This window comes from Atractosteus spatula, chromosome 16, assembly GCF_055471065.1.
Source record: "Atractosteus spatula isolate fAtrSpa1 chromosome 16, fAtrSpa1.hap1, whole genome shotgun sequence".
NCBI lineage: Eukaryota > Metazoa > Chordata > Actinopteri > Semionotiformes > Lepisosteidae > Atractosteus > Atractosteus spatula.
The window spans coordinates 17,012,587-17,038,872 of record NC_142721.1 but is presented as its reverse complement, the minus strand read 5'-3'; the positions used below and the strand labels follow the sequence as shown (position 1 = coordinate 17,038,872).

Sequence of the window (26,286 nt, the reverse complement as noted above, 5' to 3'; positions counted from 1 at the left end):
GTGTCCTTGAGGCGCCCCTGCGTCTTGTCCCTCGTGCTGTCCCAGCCTGGGACCTGTGTCCTGGGACGGGTACCGACAAGAGCTCAGAGCAGCTTGCTCAGGAACAGGCCAGCAAGGCGCTGGATCAGGGTTTTACACACGAGACATCGCCTCTTCCTGAACATCCTTTTAACGAGCCCCAAGCCACTGTGCTCAGAGCCCAACTAGGTTCAGTAACAATGAGCCTGTCTGCGTACTACAACTTCATCTAAAAGACATAGTAAACTTTTTCTACAGTGCCTTTAAGGAAAAACAATGATTATGTGCTGCAGGCCCAGGCCACACATTTTACTTATAAAGAAAAGTCCATTCAAGAAAAATGTTATATCTTTATTTTACAAAACACTATTAACAGAGTAATTCACAGGCACAATCCACAGCAGATGTGAAGAGGAGGGAGACTGCTGGAGATCACAGGGGTCAGGCGGTCAGTCCTGTCCCCTGTGGGGGGGGAGGCAGGCGGTCAGTCCTGTCCACTGTGGGGGGGGGGAGGCAGGCGGTCAGTCCTGTCCCCTGTGGGGGGGGGAGGCAGGCGGTCAGTCCTGTCCACTGTGGGGGGGGGGAGGCAGGCGGTCAGTCCTGTCCACTGTGGGGAGGGGGGTCAGGCGGTCAGTCCTGTCCCCTGTGGGGGGGGAGGCAGGCGGTCAGTCCTGTCCACTGTGGGGAGGGGGAGGCAGGCGGTCAGTCCTGTCCCCTGTGGGGAGGGGGAGGCAGGCGGTCAGTCCTGTCCACTGTGGGGGGGGAGGCAGGCGGTCAGTCCTGTCCACTGAGGGGGGGGGGAGGCAGGCGGTCAGTCCTGTCCACTGAGGGGGGGGGGAGGCAGGCGGTCAGTCCTGTCCCCTGTGGGGAGGGGGAGGCAGGCGGTCAGTCCTGTCCACTGTGGGGGAGGGGAGGCAGGCGGTCAGTCCTGTCCACTGTGGGGGAGGGGAGGCAGGCGGTCAGTCCTGTCCACTGTGGGGGGGGGGAGGCAGGCGGTCAGTCCTGTCCACTGTGGGGGGGGGGAGGCAGGCGGTCAGTCCTGTCCCCTGTGGGGAGGGGGAGGCAGGCGGTCAGTCCTGTCCACTGTGGGGGGGGAGGCAGGCGGTCAGTCCTGTCCACTGTGGGGAGGGAGGCAGGCGGTCAGTCCTGTCCACTGTGGGGAGGGGGGTCAGGCGGTCAGTCCTATCCACTGAGGTGGAAGTATTTGATCAGCATGCCAGCGAGGTCTTTCCATTGCGGTGAGTCGTGGTATTGGTCAGTGTGCACACTGACCGGGGCTCCAGGAGGGGCGATGTGCCCATCAGTGTGCACACTGACCGGGGCTCCAGGAGGGGCGCTGTGCCCATCAGTGTGCACACTGACCGGGGCTCCAGGAGGGGGCGCTGTGCCCAGTGTGCACACTGACCGGGGCTCCAGGAGGGGGCACTGTGCCCATCAGCGTGCACACTAATCATTTCTCCAGGGGGGCGTAGTTGAGCAGCTTCTCAATGAGGTCAACGTGAGCCAGGAGCATCCGGCGACAGCAGTACCTCTTCAGACCCAGAGCGTCCAGGGCATCGCTGGGAGAGAGAGCAGGCTAGTCAGTACAGCACACAGGGCACAGGGGTACAGGCCATAGGGGTACAGCACACAGGGGCACAGCACACAGGGGCACAGGGTACAGTGACACAGGGGCACAGCACACAGGGGCACAGTGACACAGGCCATAGGGGTACAGCACACAGGGGCACAGGCCATAGGGGTACAGCACACAGGGGCACAGTGACACAGGGCACAGGGGCACAGGGGCACAGGCCATAGGGGTACAGCACACAGGGGTACAGTGACACAGGGGCACAGTGACACAGGCCATAGGGGTACAGCACACAGGGGTACAGTGACACAGGCCATAGGGGTACAGCACACAGGGGCACAGTGACACTGGGGTACAGTGACACAGGGCATGGGGTACAGCACACAGGGGCACAGTGACACAGGGGCGCACGGCTGGGCCCTCCAGGGGGAGAGAGAATCAGAAGAGGGAAGAATCATGGGAGAGAGACAAGGAGAGAGGAAACAGAGGAGAGCTGCCACACACACACACACTCAGCCCTCAGTGTACTCTCTCTCTCACACACACACACTCACCCCTCAGTGTACTCTCTCTTTCACACACACACACACTCAGCCCTCAGTGTACTCAATTCAATTCAATTCAATTCAATTCAAGGTGCTTTATTAGCATGACCGATGGGTACAATCAGTGTTGCCAAAGCAAATGAAAGTAATGATATTTACATGAAACAAAACAAAAATAGAAGTAAAATAAAATCTACAGACATATTACAGACATTTACAACAATGACATATTATAAATATTATACTCTCTCTCTCACACACACACTCAGCCCTCAGTGTACTCTCTCTCACACACACACACACTCAGCCCTCAGTGTACTCTCTCTCTCTCACACACACACTCACCCCTCAGTGTACTCTCTCTCTCTCACACACACACACTCACCCCTCAGTGTACTCTCTCTCTCTCACACACACACACTCACCCCTCAGTGTACTCTCTCTCTCTCACACACACACACTCACCCCTCAGTGTACTCTCTCTCTCTCACACACACACACTCACCCCTCAGTGTACTCTCTCTCTCTCACACACACACACTCACCCCTCAGTGTACTCTCTCACACACACACACACTCAGCCCTCAGTGTACTCTCTCACACACACACACACACTCAGCCCTCAGTGTCCTCTCTCTCACACACACACACTCAGCCCTCAGTGTCCTCTCTCTCACACACACACACTCAGCCCTCAGTGTCCTCTCTCTCACACACACACACTCAGCCCTCAGTGTCCTCTCTCTCACACACACACACTCAGCCCTCAGTGTCCTCTCTCTCACACACACACACACTCAGCCCTCAGTGTCCTCTCTCTCACACACACACACACTCAGCCCTCAGTGTACTCTCTCTCACACACACACACACTCAGCCCTCAGTGTACTCTCTCTCACACACACACACTCAGCCCTCAGTGTCCTCTCTCTCTCACACACACACACTTAGCCCTCAGTGTACTCTCTCTCTCTCACACACACACACACTCAGCCCTCAGTGTCCTCTCTCTCTCACACACACTCAGCCCTCAGTGTCCTCTCTCTCTCTCACACACACACACACTCAGCCCTCAGTGTCCTCTCTCTCTCACACACACACACTCAGCCCTCAGTGTCCTCTCTCTCACACACACACACACTCAGCCCTCAGTGTACTCTCTCTCTCACACACACACTCAGCCCTCAGTGTACTCTCTCTCTCACACACACACTCAGCCCTCAGTGTACTCTCTCTCTCACACACACACACACTCAGCCCTCAGTGTACTCTCTCTCACACACACACACTCAGCCCTCAGTGTACTCTCTCTCTCACACACACACACACTCACCCCTCGGTGTACTCTCTCTCTCTCACACACACACACTCACCCCTCGGTGTACTCTCTCTCTCTCTCTCACACACACACACACTCAGCCCTCAGTGTACTCTCTCTCTCTCACACACACACACTCAGCCCTCAGTGTACTCTCTCTCTCTCACACACACACACACACTCAGCCCTCAGTGTACTCTCTCTCTCTCACACACACACACACTCAGCCCTCAGTGTACTCTCTCTCTCTCACACACACACTCAGCCCTCAGTGTACTCTCTCTCTCACACACACACTCAGCCCTCAGTGTACTCTCTCTCTCACACACACACTCAGCCCTCAGTGTACTCTCTCTCACACACACACACCCCCCTCAGTGTCCTCTCTCACACACACACACACACCCCCCTCAGTGTCCTCTCTCACACACACACACACACACACACCCCCCTCAGTGTCCTCTCTCACACACACACACACTCAGCCCTCAGTGTACTCTCTCTCACACACACACACTCAGCCCTCAGTGTACTCTCTCTCTCACACACACACTCAGCCCTCAGTGTACTCTCTCTCTCTCACACACACACTCAGCCCTCAGTGTACTCTCTCTCTCTCACACACACACTCAGCCCTCAGTGTACTCTCTCTCTCTCACACACACACACTCAGCCCTCAGTGTACTCTCTCTCTCTCTCACACACACACTCAGCCCTCAGTGTACTCTCTCTCTCTCTCACACACACTCAGCCCTCAGTGTACTCTCTCTCTCTCTCTCTCACACACACACTCAGCCCTCAGTGTACTCTCTCTCTCTCACACACACACTCAGCCCTCAGTGTACTCTCTCTCAATTCAATTCAAGGTGCTTTATTAGCATGACCGATGGGTACAATCAGTGTTGCCAAAGCAAATGGAAGTAATGATATTTACATGAAACAAAACAAAAATAGAAGTAAAATAAAATCTACAGACATATTACAAACATTTACAACAAAGACATATTATACAATATTGACATATTCTGTAGGCGGCTGGAGCATTATTGGGAGACAGACTCACTGTTCCTCAGGCTGTGACAGGAGATCACATACTGGGCTGCCAGTTCAACTGAGTTCCCTCCTCCCTCTCCCAGTAGGATTGGGACCCGTTGTGATTCTGGCAGGTGTGGGAACTCTGGGATTAGATTTCTGAATTTAGGGAAGAATGTTTCTCTAATCCCAGAGTATCTGTCACAGTGCAGTAGGAAGTGCACCTCTGTCTCTATTTCTCCCCGCTGGCAGTGGGAGCACAGCCTGTCCTCTCTGGACAGCCAGGTCTGCCTGTGTCGCCCAGTTTCTATGGCCAGGTTGTGGTCACTGAGCCTGTACTTCGTCAGGGTCTGTTTCTGTTTGTTATTTTTTATTTTGGTCAAATATTCAGCTAGTGTGTATTGTCTGTTTAAGGTTCTGTAACATTCCAGTTTATGTTGTGTCTGTGTGTGTGTGTCCCAGTGTGTGAGATATTGCTGTTTGATCTGTGCTGTGATGTGGTTGAGTCTGGGTTGTGGTGCTCTAGCAGTGCTGTCCTGAGGCTGGTTAGTGTCGGTGTGGCTCAGGTCAGTGAGCCTCAGGACCAGCTGGCTCAGGGGGCTCTGTTTTGGGCTCAGCTCTTGGCTCAGCAGGGCTTTGTGGTGGTAGGAATTTTGGTCACTGTTTTTTAGGTGTAGCCAATACTTGAATATTCTTTTCTGTATGTTTATCAATAGTGGGTACTGGCCTAATTCGGCCCTGCACCCGTTGTTAGGAGTTCTTCTCTGCACACGGAGGATGTTTCTACAGATCTCCATGTGCAGAGTTTCTGTGGGGTGTTTGTCCCATTGGGTGTAATCCTGGTCTGTGAGGGGACCCCACACTTCACTGCCGTATAGGGCAATGGGTTGGATTACACTTTCAAGTATTTGGAGCCAGATTCTTGTTGGTGGGTTGATGTTGAAGAGCCTCTTTCTTATTGCGTAGAAAGCCCTGAGTGCCTTCTCCCTCAGTGCCTTCACTGCCAGGTCAAAACTCCCGGAAGAGCTGATGGTGAGACCGAGATATGTGTAGCTGGATGTGTGCTCCAATGTGTTGTTGTTCAGTGTGAATTTGTACCTGTTTCCCTGAGGTCTGGCTTTCTTCTGGAAAACCATAACTCTGGTCTTGTCCAGATTGACTGTCAGTGCCCAGGTCTGACAGTACTGCTCCAGCAGTGCCAGGTTCTGCTGCAGCCCCTGTTCTGTGGGCGACAGCAGGACCAGGTCATCTGCGTAGAGCAGGAACTTGATTTCTGTGTCGTGTAGTGTGAGACCAGGAGCTGCAGACTGCTCCAACATTCCTGCTAATTCGTTGATATAGATATTGAACAGTGTTGGGCTCAGGCTGCAGCCCTGTCTCACCCCGCGGCCTTGGGTGAAGAATTTAGTCCTTTTGTTTCCAATTTTCACTGCACATTTGCTCTCTGAATACATTGATTTAATTATGTCGTACACTTTGCCCCCTATGCCGCTTTGGAGTAGTTTATAAAACAATCTTTCATGCCAAATCGAGTCAAATGCTTTTTTGAAATCGACAAAGCAGGCAAAAATTTTTCCTTTGTGTTTTTGGTGGACGTGTTTGTCTATCAGTGTGTGCAGGGTGTAAATGTGATCAGAATGAGAGAATGTGATCAGATCTCTCTCTCACACACACACTCAGCCCTCAGTGTACTCTCTCTCTCACACACACTCAGCCCTCAGTGTACTCTCTCTCACACACACACACTCAGCCCTCAGTGTACTCTCTCTCTCTCACACACACACACTCAGCGCTCAGTGTACTCTCTCTCTCTCACACACACACTCAGCGCTCAGTGTACTCTCTCTCTCTCACACACACACTCAGCCCTCAGTGTACTCTCTCTCTCTCTCACACACACACTCAGCCCTCAGTGTACTCTCTCTCTCTCTCTCACACACACACTCAGCCCTCAGTGTCCTCTCTCTCTCTCTCACACACACACTCAGCCCTCAGTGTCCTCTCTCTCTCACACACACACTCAGCCCTCAGTGTCCTCTCTCTCTCTCACACACACACACTCAGCCCTCAGTGTCCTCTCTCTCTCTCACACACACACACTCAGCCCTCAGTGTCCTCTCTCTCTCTCACACACACACACACTCAGCCCTCAGTGTCCTCTCTCTCTCTCACACACACACACACTCAGCCCTCAGTGTCCTCTCTCTCTCTCACACACACACACACTCAGCCCTCAGTGTCCTCTCTCTCTCTCACACACACACACACTCAGCCCTCAGTGTCCTCTCTCTCTCACACACACACACTCAGCCCTCAGTGTCCTCTCTCTCTCACACACACACACTCAGCCCTCAGTGTACTCTCTCTCTCACACACACACACTCAGCCCTCGGTGTACTCTCTCTCTCACACACACACTCAGCCCTCGGTGTACTCTCTCTCTCACACACACACTCAGCCCTCGGTGTACTCTCTCTCTCACACACACACACACTCACCCCTCGGTGTACTCTCTCTCACACACACACACACTCAGCCCTCGGTGTACTCTCTCTCTCACACACACACACACTCAGCCCTCGGTGTACTCTCTCTCTCACACACACACACACTCAGCCCTCGGTGTACTCTCTCTCTCACACACACACACACTCAGCCCTCGGTGTACTCTCTCTCTCACACACACACACTCACACCTCAGTGTACTCTCTCTCTCACACACACACACTCAGCCCTCAGTGTACTCTCTCTCACACACACACACTCAGCCCTCAGTGTACTCTCTCTCACACACACACACTCAGCCCTCAGTGTACTCTCTCTCTCACACACACACACACTCACCCCTCGGTGTACTCTCTCTCTCTCTCTCACACACACACACACTCAGCCCTCGGTGTACTCTCTCTCTCACACACACACTCAGCCCTCGGTGTACTCTCTCACACACACACACACCCCCCTCAGTGTCCTCTCTCTCACACACACACACACACTCAGCCCTCAGTGTACTCTCTCACACTCACACACACACACACACACTCAGCCCTCAGTGTACTCTCTCTCACACACACACACTCAGCCCTCAGTGTACTCTCTCTCACACACACACACTCAGCCCTCAGTGTACTCTCTCTCACACACACACACTCAGCCCTCAGTGTACTCTCTCTCACACACACACACTCAGCCCTCAGTGTACTCTCTCTCACACACACACACTCAGCCCTCAGTGTACTCTCTCTCTCACACACACACTCAGCCCTCAGTGTACTCTCTCTCTCTCACACACACACACTCAGCCCTCAGTGTACTCTCTCTCTCACACACACACACACTCAGCCCTCAGTGTACTCTCTCTCTCTCACACACACACACACTCAGCCCTCAGTGTACTCTCTCTCTCTCACACACACACACTCAGCCCTCAGTGTACTCTCTCTCTCACACACACACACACTCAGCCCTCAGTGTACTCTCTCTCTCACACACACACACACTCAGCCCTCAGTGTACTCTCTCTCTCTCACACACACTCAGCCCTCAGTGTACTCTCTCTCTCTCACACACACTCAGCCCTCAGTGTACTCTCTCTCTCTCACACACACTCAGCCCTCAGTGTACTCTCTCTCTCTCACACACACACACTCAGCCCTCAGTGTACTCTCTCTCTCACACACACACACTCAGCCCTCAGTGTACTCTCTCTCTCACACACACACACTCAGCCCTCAGTGTACTCTCTCTCTCACACACACACACTCAGCCCTCAGTGTACTCTCTCTCTCTCACACACACACTCAGCCCTCAGTGTACTCTCTCTCTCTCACACACACACACTCAGCCCTCAGTGTACTCTCTCTCTCTCACACACACACTCAGCCCTCAGTGTACTCTCTCTCTCTCACACACACACACACTCAGCCCTCAGTGTACTCTCTCTCTCACACACACACACACTCAGCCCTCAGTGTACTCAATTCAATTCACACATACTCTCTCTCTCACACACACACACTCAGCCCTCAGTGTACTCTCTCTCTCTCACACACACACACTCAGCCCTCAGTGTACTCTCTCTCTCACACACACACACACTCAGCCCTCAGTGTACTCTCTCTCTCACACACACACACTCAGCCCTCAGTGTACTCTCTCTCTCACACACACACTCAGCCCTCAGTGTACTCTCTCTCTCACACACACACACTCAGCCCTCAGTGTACTCTCTCTCTCACACACACACACTCAGCCCTCAGTGTACTCTCTCTCTCACACACACACACTCAGCCCTCAGTGTACTCTCTCTCTCACACACACACACTCAGCCCTCAGTGTACTCTCTCTCTCACACACACACACACAGCCCTCAGTGTACTCTCTCTCTCACACACACACACTCAGCCCTCAGTGTACTCTCTCTCTCACACACACACACACTCAGCCCTCAGTGTACTCTCTCACACACACACACTCAGCCCTCAGTGTACTCTCTCACACACACACACACTCAGCCCTCAGTGTACTCTCTCACACACACACACTCACCCCTCAGTGTACTCTCTCACACACACACACTCACCCCTCAGTGTACTCTCTCACACACACACACTCACCCCTCAGTGTACTCTCTCACACACACACACTCAGCCCTCAGTGTACTCTCTCTCTCACACACACACACACTCAGCCCTCAGTGTACTCTCTCTCTCACACACACACACACACTCAGCCCTCAGTGTACTCTCTCACACACACACTCAGCCCTCAGTGTACTCTCTCACACACACACACACTCAGCCCTCAGTGTACTCTCTCTCTCTCACACACACACTCACCCCTCAGTGTACTCTCTCTCTCACACACACACACTCACCCCTCAGTGTACTCTCTCTCTCTCACACACACACTCACCCCTCAGTGTACTCTCTCTCTCTCACACACACACTCACCCCTCAGTGTACTCTCTCTCTCTCACACACACACTCAGCCCTCAGTGTACTCTCTCTCTCACACACACACACACTCAGCCCTCAGTGTACTCTCTCTCTCACACACACACACACTCACCCCTCAGTGTACTCTCTCTCTCTCACACACACACACTCACCCCTCAGTGTACTCTCTCTCTCTCACACACACACACTCACCCCTCAGTGTACTCTCTCTCTCTCACACACACACACTCAGCCCTCAGTGTACTCTCTCTCTCACACACACACTCAGCCCTCAGTGTACTCTCTCTCTCACACACACAGACACACCCCTCAGTGTACTCTCTCTCTCTCACACACACACACACACTCACCCCTCAGTGTACTCTCTCTCTCTCACACACACACACTCACCCCTCAGTGTACTCTCTCTCTCTCACACACACACACTCACCCCTCAGTGTACTCTCTCTCTCTCACACACACACACACTCAGCCCTCAGTGTCCTCTCTCTCTCTCTCACACACACACTCAGCCCTCAGTGTCCTCTCTCTCTCTCTCACACACACACTCAGCCCTCAGTGTCCTCTCTCTCTCACACACACACTCACCCCTCAGTGTACTCTCTCTCTCTCACACACACACACTCACCCCTCAGTGTACTCTCTCTCTCTCACACACACACACTCACCCCTCAGTGTACTCTCTCTCTCTCACACACACACACTCACCCCTCAGTGTACTCTCTCTCTCTCACACACACACACTCACCCCTCAGTGTACTCTCTCTCTCTCACACACACACTCTCAGCCCTCAGTGTACTCTCTCTCTCACACACACACTCAGCCCTCAGTGTACTCTCTCTCTCACACACACACTCAGCCCTCAGTGTACTCTCTCTCTCTCACACACACAGACACACCCCTCAGTGTACTCTCTCTCTCTCACACACACACACACACTCACCCCTCAGTGTACTCTCTCTCTCTCACACACACACACACACTCACCCCTCAGTGTACTCTCTCTCTCTCACACACACACACTCACCCCTCAGTGTACTCTCTCTCTCTCACACACACACACACACTCAGCCCTCAGTGTCCTCTCTCTCTCTCTCACACACACACTCAGCCCTCAGTGTCCTCTCTCTCTCTCTCACACACACACTCAGCCCTCAGTGTCCTCTCTCTCTCACACACACACTCACCCCTCAGTGTACTCTCTCTCTCTCACACACACACACACACTCACCCCTCAGTGTACTCTCTCTCTCTCACACACACACACACACTCACCCCTCAGTGTACTCTCTCTCTCTCACACACACACACACTCACCCCTCAGTGTACTCTCTCTCTCTCACACACACACACTCACCCCTCAGTGTACTCTCTCTCTCTCACACATACACACTCACCCCTCAGTGTACTCTCTCTCTCTCACACACACACACTCACCCCTCAGTGTACTCTCTCTCTCTCACACACACACTCACCCCTCAGTGTACTCTCTCTCTCTCACACACACACACTCACCCCTCAGTGTACTCTCTCTCTCTCACACACACACACTCACCCCTCAGTGTACTCTCTCTCTCTCACACACACACACTCACCCCTCAGTGTACTCTCTCTCACACACACACACTCACCCCTCAGTGTACTCTCTCTCACACACACACACACACACACACACACACACACACACACACACTCACTCACCCCTCAGTGTACTCTCTCTCTCTCACACACACACACTCACCCCTCAGTGTACTCTCTCTCACACACACACACTCACCCCTCAGTGTACTCTCTCTCACACACACACACACTCACCCCTCAGTGTACTCCGCCTGCAGGAGCCCCAGGTACGCCTCCCACTTGTTCCCCACGATCTTGCCGCAGGTGAAGCAGCGCACAGGGATGATCATCGCCGCGGAGACCGGGACTCAGGCGGGACTCAGGCGGGACTCAGGCGGGACTCAGGCGGGACTCAGGCGGGACTCAGGCGGGACTCAGGCGGGACTCAGGCGGGACTCAGGCACCTGCAGAGTCAAGCAGAGCGGTCAGGCCCTCGGCCCGCATGACCAGCGCGATTCCTCTGTCCGAGCCCGCGGGGGCACGTCACCCCAGAGACACCGCTGTGAGCAACCCCTGCAGGGCGGGGTGCACCCTCACAGCTGGCACTAGGAGCTGGGGGGTGCACCCTCACAGCTGGCACTAGGAGCTGGGGGGTGCACCCTCACAGCTGGCACTAGGAGCAGAGGGGTGCACCCTCACAGCTGGCACTAGGAGCTGGGGGGTGCACCCTCACAGCCAGGCCTCCGAGTGGGGGTGCACTCTCACAAGTGGGGCGGATTAACAAACAGGCTGGCATAGGCTGTAGCCTGGAGGCCCAGACTGACCAGGGGCCCCTGACTGGCCAGAATTATTGTTACTGTAACGAACACGCCCCTGCGCATAACAGGGATCTCAGCCGCCCAGGCTGAGGAAGGTCTCCTTTAGTTTAGCCAGCAAGACCCGGGTTCGAGCCCAGGCAGCGAGGGCACAAGCCCCAGAACCCGAATTTGTTACGTTATTATTATTTTGTAACGGACCTGTGGGCCTCACTGAATAGCCTGTGAATTGATGATTGGATAGATGTGTAGAAACCAAGAGATTCGAGCCTGAAGTGTCTGTTCGTCCAGCCAAGCTTTACTGTAGGCATACAAGGAGCCACAATAAGGAGTTATAGTAGCTCAGGGGGGAGCTTATATACACTTTTCTCTACACCCTCCCCCTCCTGTCTTTGAGGTAGCTTTCTCAAGAAACTCCAGGACTCGGAAAGCACTTAAAACATTCCTTTCTTATCAGCGAGTTTAGTGTAAACATTCCCCATCAGGGTGTTTAGTACAGAAGGTGGGAGTTCAGCACAGGGAGGGAGAAGCATCTGTGCTCAAGCCAGCCTGAAGGGTAGAGCTTAGCATGCGAATTCAGCAGGAGTTCACAGCTCCTACCACTCTATGGGTACAGAATAACACCCAGATTCTGCGAGCAGGCTCCATCAGACGCCATGGGTTCGCAGTTCAAATGTATTCCGGCGGAGCTGATATCACTGTGGTGTCGCCCTGCGGGTCACCCTGGGTGCAAGTGCACGCTGGCTCTCAGCTGCGTGGGCGATAGAGAACGTGATAGCGGGGCCCAACGGCGAAAAGCCCAGCAGGAGCAGGCTCTGCTGAAAAAGATCCCCAGACGGACTGGTTATTTCAAGTCTGCTGGATCGTCGTCTAGTCGGCCTGAGCTGGACCCTGACCCCAGACCCCGACCCCAGCCAGTGCTACAACAACTGCGGGTCATAGCTGAGCTGCAAGGAAAACAGGAAAGAAAAGCTTCTACAGGTAAGAACGTGTTTTTGGGGGCCCTGCTGTTTGGTTTGTGGCCTGTATCTTTCCTATCTCATCGTAGATGCAGTGTCTTGACTGACTGACTGACTGTGTCCTGGGATTGCTGGTGTTGTTCTTGTAATAATGCGCTCGCCCAGGGTGCTCACTGGTCTCTGCTGTGCTGATCGTGTTGTTGTTGCACATGATTTGTGTTCTGATTGTGCATAAATAAAAAAACTCACATGATTTCTGTTGTCAGCTCGCTGATTGGCTGTGAAGCTGATTTATTGGCTGCATTGCTGTACTTACAGTACAGGCTATAGTTGTGTGTGTGTGTGTGTGTGCCGCGTCATATTCCGTGTGAATCGGCGGTAGCAGCTCCGACTCTGAACACATCACTGAATTATTAGTTATTATTATTTCTCTCGCTTTCTCCTGGTAATGGGATGGCCAGGGGTGTCTACACAACCTGTAGCCTAGGGGCCTCCGATCACCTTAATTCGCCCCTGCTCTCACGGCCAGGCCTCACGGGGGGGGGCGGGTGCATTCTCATTCTCCGGCCGGACACCCCGTATCTCCATTCCTGTCCTCAGAGGCACACGGGAGGCATTTCCACACACGCGTGATCACGTCGCCATGCGGAGACGCAGCGTCTCCACAAGACGCTCATCTCGCACACGACCTGAACACAGATCTCCCCGTTTTACAGCACGACCACGGCAACACGTCCCTTATCACTGCGGAAACACTGTTTATAATCCAGCAAGTCTGCGATCTCTCTTCCCGCTTCTCCTCCATCAACAACCAGCTACTGCCACACCGGTGACCACACCACAGACACGCTAAAGCTCGTTAAAGTGACTGAAACTAGACAAAACAGCTCCCTGCAGGACCCTCGATAACCTAGACCCTAAAATAAGTGCGGCTCCACCGCCGCTTTATCGTTCCAACTCCCAGTTTATACGAATTAAAGATGAAATTGTTCTGAATTCTTGACACTCACCGTCCACACACGCGTCAGCCACACTGCCGGAACAGACCACACAGCGCAGGGGCTATAAAGAAGAACTAATGGGCGCAGTACTATTAATGACGCAATCGTCGATTATTATTAATAATCTAAAGACCTTTCTAATATAATCCCATATTTCCATTGCCTAAATTAAAGTTGGGTTCATAAGGAAACAGGATAATAATACGATTCTTAGCTGACCCCTATTTTCTCAATATTGGTACGTTCTGAGCAACGGTGTCCCGGTGGGTCAATTCGTCCTCCGGGTTCTAGATTTTTCCTTTTGCGATTTTCGACGGCGGATTTCTCATCCTTTCATGAGGTCATCGAGCTTTTTTCTCCCCTGCTGTAAGAGCGCGACACGATCAACGGGATTACTGCTCCTGCCGCTGCTGTTGTAACAATATTTCCCTCACTTTCGTAAATGCATTTCATTCAAAAGCTTCTAGCCTCCCAGTTAGCGATGCCTGGAATTTACACGCTATGGCCATATCACTCTGCAACTCACAGCTGGCAACCCCCTGGAGCTCAGCAGGTGTGAGCCTGGACAGTACCTGGATGGGAGACTCCTGGGAAAGCTGAGGCTGCTGCTGGAAGCGGTGTTAGTGGGGCCAGCAGGGGGCGCTCACCCTGCGGTCTGTGTGGGTCCTAATGCCCCAGTATAGTGACGGGGACACTATACTGTAAACAGGCGCCGTCCTTCGGATGAGATGTAAAATTGAGGTCCTGACTCTCTGTGATCATTAAAAATCCCAGGGTGTCTCTCGAGAAGAGTAGGGGTGTTACCCTGGTGTCCTGGCCAAATTTCCCATTGGCCCTTACCAATCATGGCCTCCTAATAATCCCCCTCTATGAACTGGCTTCATCACTCTGCTCTCCTCCCCACTGAGAGCTGGTGTGTGGTGAGCGTTCTGGTGCATCATCCAGGTGGGGCTGCACACTGGTGGGGGTGGAGGGGATCCCCATTACCTGTAAAGCGCTTTGAGTGGAGTGTCCAGAAAAGCGCTATATAAGTGTAAGCAATTATTATTATTATTATGACGAATTTATAATGACGTCCACACTCTGTGGGGGATAGGGCCTTCTCCTGCTGCGCCCCAAAACAGTGGAATTCTCTCCCCACGGATGTCAGACAGTCTGCCGCCCTGAGAGCATTTGAATCTGTCCTCTCCCTGTTCCAATTCCTGCTGCACATCTAAGCGATCGGCTTTCCTTTCTGTACTTTGTAACTTGCTAGTCTTAAAACGACTTTTTTTACACCCACTGTAAAGCACTTCAGATGCGACTTTTATGTTTGATTTGTTTATTGGTCTTTCGGGAAAAGCAAAGATTATGACATGGTGCCGTGTACAATAATGACCAATCAGCAGGGCGTCACAGACGTGGCACCTAATCAAACTGTATAAACCCACCCATGATCTAGAAACAGGGAGACAGGAGAAGAACGAAAGGAGATCAGAGGTGGGGAAGAGCTAACTGAGGGGTAAAGAGAAGGTGGAGGTTTTTCCGACGGCTGGCATGATCTGCGAGCTCTTCAACAAGTGTGAAATGACGTTTTCCATATGTGGCCCAGCTACAAATGTGGATTCTGGCCCGGCAGCCCTTTTCAAACTTCTTGACGAGTTTGCAGGTCATCCCAGACACCTGAAAGACCTTGAGGACTGCGGCTTCCTTCCTCTGTCTTTTTTCTACCCTTTTTTTCCTCGATGAAACTTTTAAAGGCAGAATCGAAACTGTTAAAGTTTCTGATGATGATGATGATGATGAACGTTTGGGAGGGAAGAGGTCAGGAATCGTTCCCCGCTGTGCTGTACGTGTGCTGTCCCGCCTCCCTCCTCCTCCTCCTCCTTCCCCGGGTCACTCCTCCTCGGGTCAGGGGTCAGGGGTCAGGGGTCAGGGGTCAGACCACATTTACTGTGACTCAGCACTCGGCACCCTGTCAGTACAATTAATCCTCAGGTGTTGATCTTCCTCGTGGATTCCACTAAGATCCACCTTGTGTGTTAATCTGTGTGAGTCTGTGTGTGTGTGTGTGTGTCCTTTGTGAGTGTGTCTTTGAAAGCGTGTGTGTGCCCTGTGTGGCTCCAGCTCCCTCGCACTGTCCTGGATAAACCGGCTGGAAGAGGGATGGATGGACTATCTTATATGTCAGTGCAACACAGCAGCAGCCGTATACCCCTGCAGCTCCCAGCTGGCAGCCCACTGGAGCCCAGCAGGTGTGAGCCTGGTCAGTACCTGGAGGGGAGACTCCTGGGAAAGCTGAGGCTGCTGCTGGAAGAGGTGTTAGTGGGGCCAGCAGGGGGCGCTCACCCTGCTGCCCCAGTGTAGTGACGGGGACACTATACTGTAAAAAAAAGGCGCCTTTGTGCGGATGAGACATTAAACCGAGGTCGTGACTTTCTGTGGTTATTTAAAATCCCAGTGCATTTCGCCATGTTCCCCAGTGTGGGCCGGACGGGCGCGATACCCGACGCGGCCAGCAGGGGGCAGCACGACACAGCCCTGCGCTCGGGCGCGGCTGTCACCCGAGCCGACGCGCCGTGACCTCCGTCCCCGCGGCGCTGGGCCAGAGACCTTCGCCTCCGCTATCAGCCCTTATCAGTCCGCTCCGCTGCTTCACGGAGCGCCAGTACAAGGGTCAGCGATATCGCCTGACACCGCAGTAACCCCCCCCCGCCCGGCGCCCTCGCTGGGGTGGGCTCATCCTTCGGCACTCGCCGATCCCCAGAGGGCCCGCAGAGCCGGGAGCAGCGCGTTCACTGGGGAGCTGGATTTACAAGACGCAGGACTGATTTTGCAAGAGTTCGTGTTTTTGGAGATGAATGAGTAAAGAAGGAAAAGCAAAGATACTCCCTCCCTCCACCAGCAGGCTGCAGGGGCACCACACTGGCACCCCCTGTACCCCAAACCCCCTGGCACCAGCTGCACAGAGGCGTATCCCTGACTGGAGCCTGCTCGAACCCGGGGGCCAGGCTGCCCGACAGCTGCTCTGACCTGAGCCCCCCCCCAGCTCGGCCAGGTCTCTCGGGGACCCCAGCTGCCGTTTTGGGGGGGGAGGGGGTCTCAGGAACGCAGCTGAACAGACCCCTTTGGGTTTCATGGATCTGCAGACTAGTATGGTTGCAGCTGTCAGTATCGACCCCCTGAGGACAGTGTGATTCATAACTACGATTCGCTAGGATTAACGAGTCTTCAGAGCCCTAACGAGCACTCTGTGCTGGCAGCTGCTCAGGGGTTACAGAATTACACCCTCAAAATGGACAAAGAGAACGCAGGGCATCAGCTTTAACAGCACAACTGGGCAACTTGTTCCACACTCCCACCACCCTCTGTGCAAAGAAGAGCCTCCTATTCTGTTTACAATGCAAAAGACAAGCCTAGATCCCCTCTCTAGTCCAGCTTTATTACAGTATTCATTTAGACAAAATTGAGAAATGCCCACTGAAGCTCCTACTCTAGTGATACTAATAGCCTTTGTTTCTAATATAGAGGATTTCGTCATGTTAACTTGCAGGGTGGGTCCTCCAGTCTGAACCCCCTCTTCTTATACTGTACCCCAAACCCTGCCAGCACCCCACTGTGTGTGTAGAGCTACAGTGAGTGGTATTTATTCAGGAAACAGGTCCAGCACAGTCTTTTGTGTGTTTGAGAGCCAATCGATCACAGGGCCTGCAGGTCTGGGCCCCAGCAAGAGCAGAGGATAAGCCCAGAGACACAGCTGAAACAGGGCAGGACACAGACATTCAGGCAAACACAGCAACAGATGGTGATGTGTTTGAATGCAGGGAGAGACACACAGTGGGAGAGACAGAGAGACACACAGTGCGAGAGACAGAGAGAGACAAAGAGATAGAGAGACATGGAGACACACAGTGGGAGAGAGAGAGAGACAGTGAGCGAGACAGAGGGACATACAGTGAGAGAGACACAGTGGGAGAGACAGAGAGAGACACTGGGAGAGACAGAGAGAGACACAGTGGGAGAGACAGAGAGAAACACTGGGAGAGACAGAGAGAGACACAGTGGGAGAGACAAAGAGACAGAGAGACATGGAGACACAGTGAGAGAGACAGAGAGAGACACTGGGAGAGACAGAGAGAGACACTGGGAGAGACAGAGAGATGGGGTAGAGAAAGGGACGGCTTGTCCACAGTGTGGAGTTGAGTTGTTCTCCTTGCTTATGTCACTCCAGTGCTGGGATCCCTGTGATGTCACTGTTATGACATAACGAGACTGGCCGTGCAGTGAGAGCAGACCAGAGTGGGGGACTGTGGGAAGGGTGGCCGTGTGGGCAGGGGCCAGTCTGCTGTGACCTCACGCTCACTGGGGCGCAGCTGACAGGCGCTGCGAGCACGCTCAGGGCTGCGAGCTGGAGTCGACCCTCTCCTGCCGCCTCTTCATGATCTCCTGCAGCTCCGAGTCCCCCTGGCTCTTCTGAGAGAAACACAAGAGGCGAAGGGTGAGGGGAGGCCATTCGGGCCTTCATTACTCTATATACAGATGATCTGAATGAGCCTGAAGTCTCACACTCCAGTACATGAACACTGAGAGAGAGAGAGGGGTTAATACAGACACACTGACTGGACACTCCAGTACATTAACACTGCACTGAGAGAGAGGGGTTCATACAGACACACTGACTGGATACTGCAGTACATGAACACTGCACTGAGAGAGAGAGGGGTTAATGCACACACACTGACTGGACACTCCAGTACATTAACACTGCACTGAGAGAGAGAGAGGGGTTAATACAGACACACTGACTGGACACTCCAGTACATTAACACTGCACTGAGAGAGAGGGGTTAATACAGACACACTGACTGGACACTCCAGTACATGAACACTGCACTGAGAGAGAGGGGTTAATACAGACACACTGACTGGACACTCCAGTACATTAACACTGCACTGAGAGAGAGAGGGGTTAATACAGACACACTGACTGGACACTCCAGTACATTAACACTGCACTGAGAGAGAGGGGTTCATACAGACACACTGACTGGACACTCCAGTACATTAACACTGCACTGAGAGAGAGAGGGGTTAATACAGATGACTGGACATCACTACAATTCTCTGATTTCAAGAGAATGTTAGGTGGGGCAGTAGAGATGGGTGTCCTGAAGCTTCTGATTATATGCCTTCTTCATGCTGTATATTACTCTACATAAGCTCCGGGCTCCTTTACAATCTGCTCCTGTATAGACGGCCTGCCTGTCCTGAGCTGCTGCCTCACCTCCAGCTGGGCCTTCTGCACTGTGGTCTGGCTGTAGACCCTGGAGCCCTCGTCCCCACACACCTTCCGCAGCTCCTCCTTATTCAGAGAGAACAGCTGGGCTCCAGTCAGGATCCCCAGGCACTCCACCGTCCTGGGAGAGAGGGGTCAATACAGCACATAATACTGACTGGACACTCCAGTACATGAACACTGCACTGAGAGAGAGGGGTTCATACAGACACACTGACTGGACACTCCAGTACATTAACACTGCACTGAGAGAGAGAGGGGTTAATACAGACACACTGACTGGACACTCCAGTACATTAACACTGCACTGAGAGAGAGAGGGGTTAATACAGACACACTGACTGGACACTCCAGTACATGAACACTGCACTGAGAGAGAGGGGTTCATACAGACACACTGACTGGACACTCCAGTACATTAACACTGCACTGAGAGAGAGGGGTTCATACAGACACACTGACTGGACACTCCAGTACATTAACACTGCACTGAGAGAGAGAGGGGTTAATACAGACACACTGACTGGACACTGCAGTACATTAACACTGCACTGAGAGAGAGAGGGGTTAATACAGACACACTGACTGGACACTGCAGTACATCAACACTGCACTGAGAGAGAGGGGTTAATACAGACACACTGACTGGACACTCCAGTACATGAACACTGCACTGAGAGAGAGGGGTTCATACAGACACACTGACTGGACACTCCAGTACATTAACACTGCACTGAGAGAGAGGGGTTAATACAGACACACTGACTGGACACTCCAGTACACTAACACTGCACTGAGAGAGAGGGGTTAATACAGACACACTGACTGGACACTCCAGTACATTAACACTGCACTGAGAGAGAGGGGTTAATACAGACACACTGACTGGACACTCCAGTACATTAACACTGCACTGAGAGAGAGGGGTTCATACAGACACACTGACTGGACACTCCAGTACATTAACACTGCACTGAGAGAGAGAGGGGTTAATACAGACACACTGACTGGACACTGCAGTACATTAACACTGCACTGAGAGAGAGAGGGGTTAATACAGACACACTGACTGGACACTGCAGTACATCAACACTGCACTGAGAGAGAGGGGTTAATACAGACACACTGACTGGACACTCCAGTACATGAACACTGCACTGAGAGAGAGGGGTTCATACAGACACACTGACTGGACACTCCAGTACATTAACACTGCACTGAGAGAGAGAGGGGTTAATACAGACACACTGACTGGACACTACAGTACATTAACACTGCACTGAGAGAGAGGGGTTAATACAGACACACTGACTGGACACTCCAGTACACTAACACTGCACTGAGAGAGAGGGGTTAATACAGACACACTGACTGGACACTCCAGTACATTAACACTGAGAGAGAGGGGTTCATACAGACACACCGACTGGACACTACAGTACATTAACACTGCACTGAGAGAGAGGGGTTCATACAGACACACTGACTGGACACTCCAGTACATTAACACTGCGCTGAGATGGACAAGACGACGGCCGGACTCACGGTTTGGAGAAGCCCTTGCTCTGCAGCCAGGTGGAGACCTGGGCGGGCGGCGAGTCGAAGGTCAGGGGCACGGGCGTGCTGGCCTGCCGCTCGATGCGGAAGTTCCTGGCGGGCGGCTGACCCCTGGTGTTGGTGATGCGCTTGAGCAGCTCGTCGTTGACCTCGTCCATGTGCTGGGCACGCGCTGGACAGAGAGGACAGGGAGCCTCATGAACACGCAGGGACATGCGCAGGGACAGGGACACGCGCAGGGACACACGCGGGGATATGAGCAGGGACACACGCGGGGACATGCGCAGGGACATGTGCAGGGACGGGGCATGCGCAGGGACACAGGCAGGGACACGCGCAGGGACACACGCGGGGACATGCGCAGGGACATGCGCAGGGACAGGGGCATGCGCAGGGACACAGGCAGGGACACGCGCAGGGACACATGCAGGGATATGAGCAGGGACAGGGTTGGGGACACACGCGGGGACATGTGCAGGGACAGGGTCGGGGACATGCACGGGGACATGGATAGGGACATGCGCAGGGACACGTGCAGGGACACACGCAGGGCTGTGCTCGCACGATACTCACGGTCCTTGTCGCGGGGGGACATGCGTGGCCCCACAATCTCGTAGCTGTTGCCCCGACTCAGAGGGCTGGAGGGTGGGGGTCCCCGATACCCCTGGTTTGGCTTGGGGGAGACAGAGACAGATGCGTTTGAGGATTTTGAATACTTGCTTCACAATTAATCTTCAATATTGACGACTAAAGAGATTTAGTTCCTTTAACCTGTCTGCTTTTGAGAACAGGAAGGGACGTTCAAATGTGCTTGGTGTAGTACTTTATACAGGTGTGCCTGGAGCTACAGCTGTGCAGTACTTTATACAGGTGTAACTGGTTCTACAGCTGTGCAGTACTTTATACAGGTGTAACTGGTTCTACAGCTGTGCAGTACTTTATACAGGTGCAACTGGCTGTACAGCTGTGCTGTCTGTTATTTCAGGTGTACCTGGCTCTACAGGTTTGGTGTCCAAGTGTTATTTCAGGTGTACCTGGCTGTACACAGGTCTCCTGTCTAGGTGTTATTACAGGTGTACCTGCCTGTACAGGTGTGGTGTCCAGGTGTTATTACAGGTGTACCTGGCTGTACACAGGTGTGGTGTCCAGGTGTTATTACAGGTGTACCTGGCTGTACACAGGTGTGGTGTCTAGGTGTTATTACAGGTGTACCTGGCTGTACACAGGTCTCCTGTCTAGGTGTTATTACAGGTGTACCTGCCTGTACAGGTGTGGTGTCCAGGTGTTATTACAGGTGTACCTGGCTGTACACAGGTGTGGTGTCCAGGTGTTATTACAGGTGTACCTGGCTGTACACAGGTGTGGTGTCCAGGTGTTATTACAGGTGTACCTGGCTGTACACAGGTGTGGTGTCCAGGTGTTATTACAGGTGTACCTGGCTGTACACAGGTGTGGTGTCTAGGTGTTATTACAGGTGTACCTGGCTGTACACAGGTGTGGTGTCTAGGTGTTATTACAGGTGTACCTGGCTGTACAGGTGTGGTGTCCAGGTGTTATTACAGGTGTACCTGGCTGTACACAGGTGTGGTGTCTAGGTGTTATTACAGGTGTACCTGGCTGTACAGGTGTGGTGTCCAGGTGTTATTACAGGTGTACCTGGCTGTACACAGGTGTGGTGTCTAGGTGTTATTACAGGTGTACCTGGCCATACACAGGTGTGGTGTCCAAGTGTTATTTCAGGTGTACCTGGCTGTACACAGGTCTCCTGTCTAGGTGTTATTACAGGTGTACCTGGCTGTACAGGTGTGGTGTCTAGGTGTTATTACAGGTGTACCTGGCTGTACACAGGTGTGGTGTCTAGGTGTTATTACAGGTGTACCTGGCTGTACAGGTGTGGTGTCCAGGTGTTATTACAGGTGTACCTGGCTGTACACAGGTGTGGTGTCTAGGTGTTATTACAGGTGTACCTGGCTGTACACAGGTGTGGTGTCCAGGTGTTATTACAGGTGTACCTGGCTGTACACAGGTGTGGTGTCCAGGTGTTATTACAGGTGTACCTGGCTGTACACAGGTGTGGTGTCTAGGTGTTATTACAGGTGTACCTGGCTGTACACAGGTGTGGTGTCTAGGTGTTATTACAGGTGTACCTGGCTGTACAGGTGTGGTGTCCAGGTGTTATTACAGGTGTACCTGGCTGTACACAGGTGTGGTGTCTAGGTGTTATTACAGGTGTACCTGGCCATACACAGGTGTGGTGTCCAAGTGTTATTTCAGGTGTACCTGGCTGTACACAGGTCTCCTGTCTAGGTGTTATTACAGGTGTACCTGGCTGTACAGGTGTGGTGTCTAGGTGTTATTACAGGTGTACCTGGCTGTACAGGTGTGGTGTCCAGGTGTTATTACAGGTGTACCTGGCTGTACACAGGTGTGGTGTCTAGGTGTTATTACAGGTGTACCTGGCTGTACACAGGTGTGGTGTCCAGGTGTTATTACAGGTGTACCTGGCTGTACACAGGTGTGGTGTCCAGGTGTTATTACAGGTGTACCTGGCTGTACACAGGTGTGGTGTCTAGGTGTTATTCCAGGTGTACCTGGCTGTACACAGGTGTGGTGTCTAGGTATTATTCCAGGTGTACCTGGCTGTAGAGGGGCTCAGGCACACCGTGGGGCTCCTCCAGCTTGACGACGTCCAGGATGTTGTAGGGGACGTACCCCGCCTGCCCACTGCGGTTTTGCAGCTTCCACCACTGCTTGTTATCCTCCAAGACCTGCAGGTGGCAGCACACACACACTGATACACACTGACGGGCGCACACACTGACCCGCACACACACTGAGGCACACTGACCCACACTGACCCACACACACACTCGCTGACACACACTGACACACACACACTGAGGCACACTGACCCACACACACACTGACCCACACTGACCCACACACACACTCGCTGACACACACTGACACACACACACACACTGTCACACACTGACCCGCACACACACTGATGCACACTGACCCACACACATTCGCTGACACACACTGACGCACACACACTGACACACACACACACTGTCACACACTGACCCACACACACACTGACCCACACTGAACCACACACATACTCGCTGACACACACTGACGCACACACACTGACCCACACACACACACTGTCACACACTGACCCGCACACACACTGATGCACACTGACCCACACACACACTGTCACACACTGACCCATACACACACTCGCTGACACACACTGACCCACACACACACACTGTCACACACTGACCCACACACACTGACACACAAACACAATGGCACACACTGATACACACACACTCGCTGCCTCTGGTCCTCTCGTACCTCCAGCACCTCGTCCTGCAGCACCGACAGCTCGTTGGCGTTTCTGGCGACGAAGTGGTAGCGGATCTTGGCGTACTTCCTGGGATGGCCCGCTCCGGGCGGATCGAAATTCCTGCGACACCGGGAGGACAGGAGAGCACTGAGCGAGCCTGACCAGACACCCCCGGCCCCCCCGCGGGCGGCGAGCACCCTGTCACACAGAAGGGGGACCCCGCGGCTACGTACCCGTTCAGCGGGGGGCAGGCCTGCGCCGCTGGGAACTGCGAGAGAGGACAGGAGGAGAGAGAGAGTCACCGATCTGCACAGGTGTGCTGCCCACCCATCCCCTCGTCCAGTTCCCCCTTCCTGTCCCCCCAGTCCCCACTGTGTCCAATCATCCACATTCCTGTCCCCCCAGGCCCCACTGTGTCCAATCATCCACATTCCTGTCCCCCCAGGCCCCACTGTGTCCAATCATCCACATTCCTGTCCCCCCTAATCCCCACTCTGTCCAATCATCCACATTCCTGTCCCCCCTAATCCCCACTCTGTCCAATCATCCACATTCCTGTCCCCCCTAATCCCCACTGTGTCCAATCATCCACATTCCTGTCCCCCCAGTCCCCACTGTGTCCAATCATCCACATTCCTGTCCCCCCAGTCCCCACTGTGTCCAATCATCCACATTCCTGTCCCCCCAGGCCCCACTGTGTCCAATCATCCACATTCCTGTCCCCCCAGTCCCCACTGTGTTCAATCATCCACATTCCTGTCCCCCCAGGCCCCACTGTGTCCAATCATCCACATTCCTGTCCCCCCAGGCCCCACTGTGTCAAATCATCCACATTCCTGTCCCCCCAGTCCCCACTGTGTCCAATCATCCACATTCCTGTCCCCCCAGGCCCCACTGTGTCCAATCATCCACATTCCTGTCCCCCCAGGCCCCACTGTGTCCAATCATCCACATTCCTGTCCCCCCAGGCCCCACTGTGTCAAATCATCCACATTCCTGTCCCCCCAGTCCCCACTGTGTCCAATTATCCACATTCCTGTCCCCCCAGGCCCCACTGTGTCCAATTATCCACATTCCTGTCCCCCCTAATCCCCACTGTGTCCAATCATCCACATTCCTGTCCCCCCAGGCCCCACTGTGTCCAATCATCCACATTCCTGTCCCCCCAGTCCCCACTGTGTCCAATCATCCACATTCCTGTCCCCCTAATCCCCACCCTGCCCCCCCTCTCCTCACACCTCCTCGGAGGGCCTCCTGTAGTCCGTGGGCCCTGGATGGGACCCCTCTCTCTCCCAGGGGACGCCCTGGAACATCTCCGCCGGCGGCTCCCAGCCGTTCCGGAACTTGGGATAGTAGGGCGGGGCGTGCGGATCCTGCGGCCAGTCCGCCCTGGAGCCCGAGAGAGAGAGGAGGCGTGAGAACAGGAGACACAGAAGAGTTCGTTAGTGTGTCAGGCACCGTGCTCCTGCTGGGAGAGAGGAGTTGGAGAGAGACAGTGATGGGAGAGAGAGGAATGGGAGAGAGACAGTGATGGGAAAGAGAGGAATGGGAGAAAGAGAGTGATGGGAGAGAGAGGAATGGGAGAGAGAGAGTGATGGGGGAGAGATGAATGGGAGAGAGACAGTGATGGGAGAGAGAGGAATGAGAGAGAGACAGTGATGTGAGAGAGAGGAATGAGAGAGAGACAGTGATGGGAGAGAGAGGAATGAGAGAGAGACAGTGATGGGGAAGAGATGAATGGGAGAGAGACAGTGATGGGAGAGAGAGGAATGAGAGAGAGACAGTGATGGGAGAGAGAGGAATGGGAGAGAGAGAGTCTCCCAATAATGCTCCAGCCGCCTACAGAATATGTCAATATTTTATAATATGTCTTTGTTGTAAATGTCTGTAATATGTTTGTAGATTTTATTTTACTTCTATTTTTGTTTTGTTTCATGTAAATATCATTAATTTCATTTGCTTTGGCAACACTGATTGTACCCATCGGTCATGCTAATAAAGCACCTTGAATTGAATTGAATTGAATTGAGAGTGATGGGGGAGAGATGAATGGGAGAGAGACAGTGATGGGAGATAGAGGGACGTGTGTCTGACCTGCTCCGAGTCCAGGCCTCCCCCAGCAGCTCATACACCCCCATCTCCTTGGGGGTCAGGTGACCCCTCAGGAAGTCCACTGCTTCCCGAGACAGGAGGGGGCTGAGCACCGATCGGGGCAACTCGGGACCCCCACAGCTCTGCAGCACCTACACAACACAGCACAGCACACAACACAGTAGGCTGCATTAACTCACAAAATGCTACATTAACACA

The 26,286-nt window shown here is 53.3% G+C and overlaps 2 protein-coding genes across 3 annotated transcripts in view; both read right to left on the bottom strand.

The window, feature by feature from the left end:
- Positions 1 to 348: 348 nt before the first annotated feature.
- On the bottom strand, positions 349 to 13,935 carry polr2l (RNA polymerase II, I and III subunit L). 2 transcript variants are annotated; one of them, XM_088934701.1, is made up of 3 exons: positions 13,790 to 13,935; positions 11,261 to 11,469; positions 349 to 1,577 (listed from the first exon to the last, which is right to left on the bottom strand). In XM_088934701.1, the coding sequence occupies exons 2-3, from the start codon at positions 11,353 to 11,355 to the stop codon at positions 1,469 to 1,471; spliced, it is 204 nt and encodes a 67-aa protein (XP_088790827.1). In that variant the 5' UTR covers positions 11,356 to 11,469; positions 13,790 to 13,935; the 3' UTR covers positions 349 to 1,468. The 2 variants fall into 2 exon arrangements, with proteins under 2 accessions (XP_088790827.1, XP_088790828.1); XM_088934702.1 differs by having other exon boundaries at positions 11,261 to 11,456; positions 13,788 to 13,822.
- A 1,155-nt stretch (positions 13,936 to 15,090) lies between these two features.
- eps8l2 (EPS8 signaling adaptor L2) overlaps positions 15,091 to 26,286 on the bottom strand; it is a 56,779-nt gene continuing 45,583 nt past the window's right edge. The window contains exons 13-21 of the mRNA XM_088935219.1: positions 26,071 to 26,219; positions 25,215 to 25,365; positions 24,210 to 24,244; positions 23,985 to 24,096; positions 23,249 to 23,380; positions 20,892 to 21,285; positions 20,601 to 20,784; positions 19,044 to 19,176; positions 15,091 to 18,232 (exon numbers count right to left, since the gene is read on the bottom strand). Of these exons, the coding sequence (XP_088791345.1) occupies positions 18,155 to 18,232; positions 19,044 to 19,176; positions 20,601 to 20,784; positions 20,892 to 21,285; positions 23,249 to 23,380; positions 23,985 to 24,096; positions 24,210 to 24,244; positions 25,215 to 25,365; positions 26,071 to 26,219 (1,368 nt within the window). The 3' untranslated portion in view covers positions 15,091 to 18,154. The remainder of the gene's footprint in view (positions 18,233 to 19,043; positions 19,177 to 20,600; positions 20,785 to 20,891; positions 21,286 to 23,248; positions 23,381 to 23,984; positions 24,097 to 24,209; positions 24,245 to 25,214; positions 25,366 to 26,070; positions 26,220 to 26,286) is intronic.

Excerpts from the sequence above, each read along its gene's own strand:
- polr2l (XM_088934701.1), bottom strand. The coding sequence starts at position 11,355 with ATGATCATCCCTGTGCGCTGCTTCACCTGCGGCAAGATCGTGGGGAAC. Across the intron at positions 1,578-11,260 it reads CAGGCGGAGTACACTGAGGG|CGATGCCCTGGACGCTCTGG; the intron begins GTGAGTGTGTGT and ends TCTCTCTCCCAG.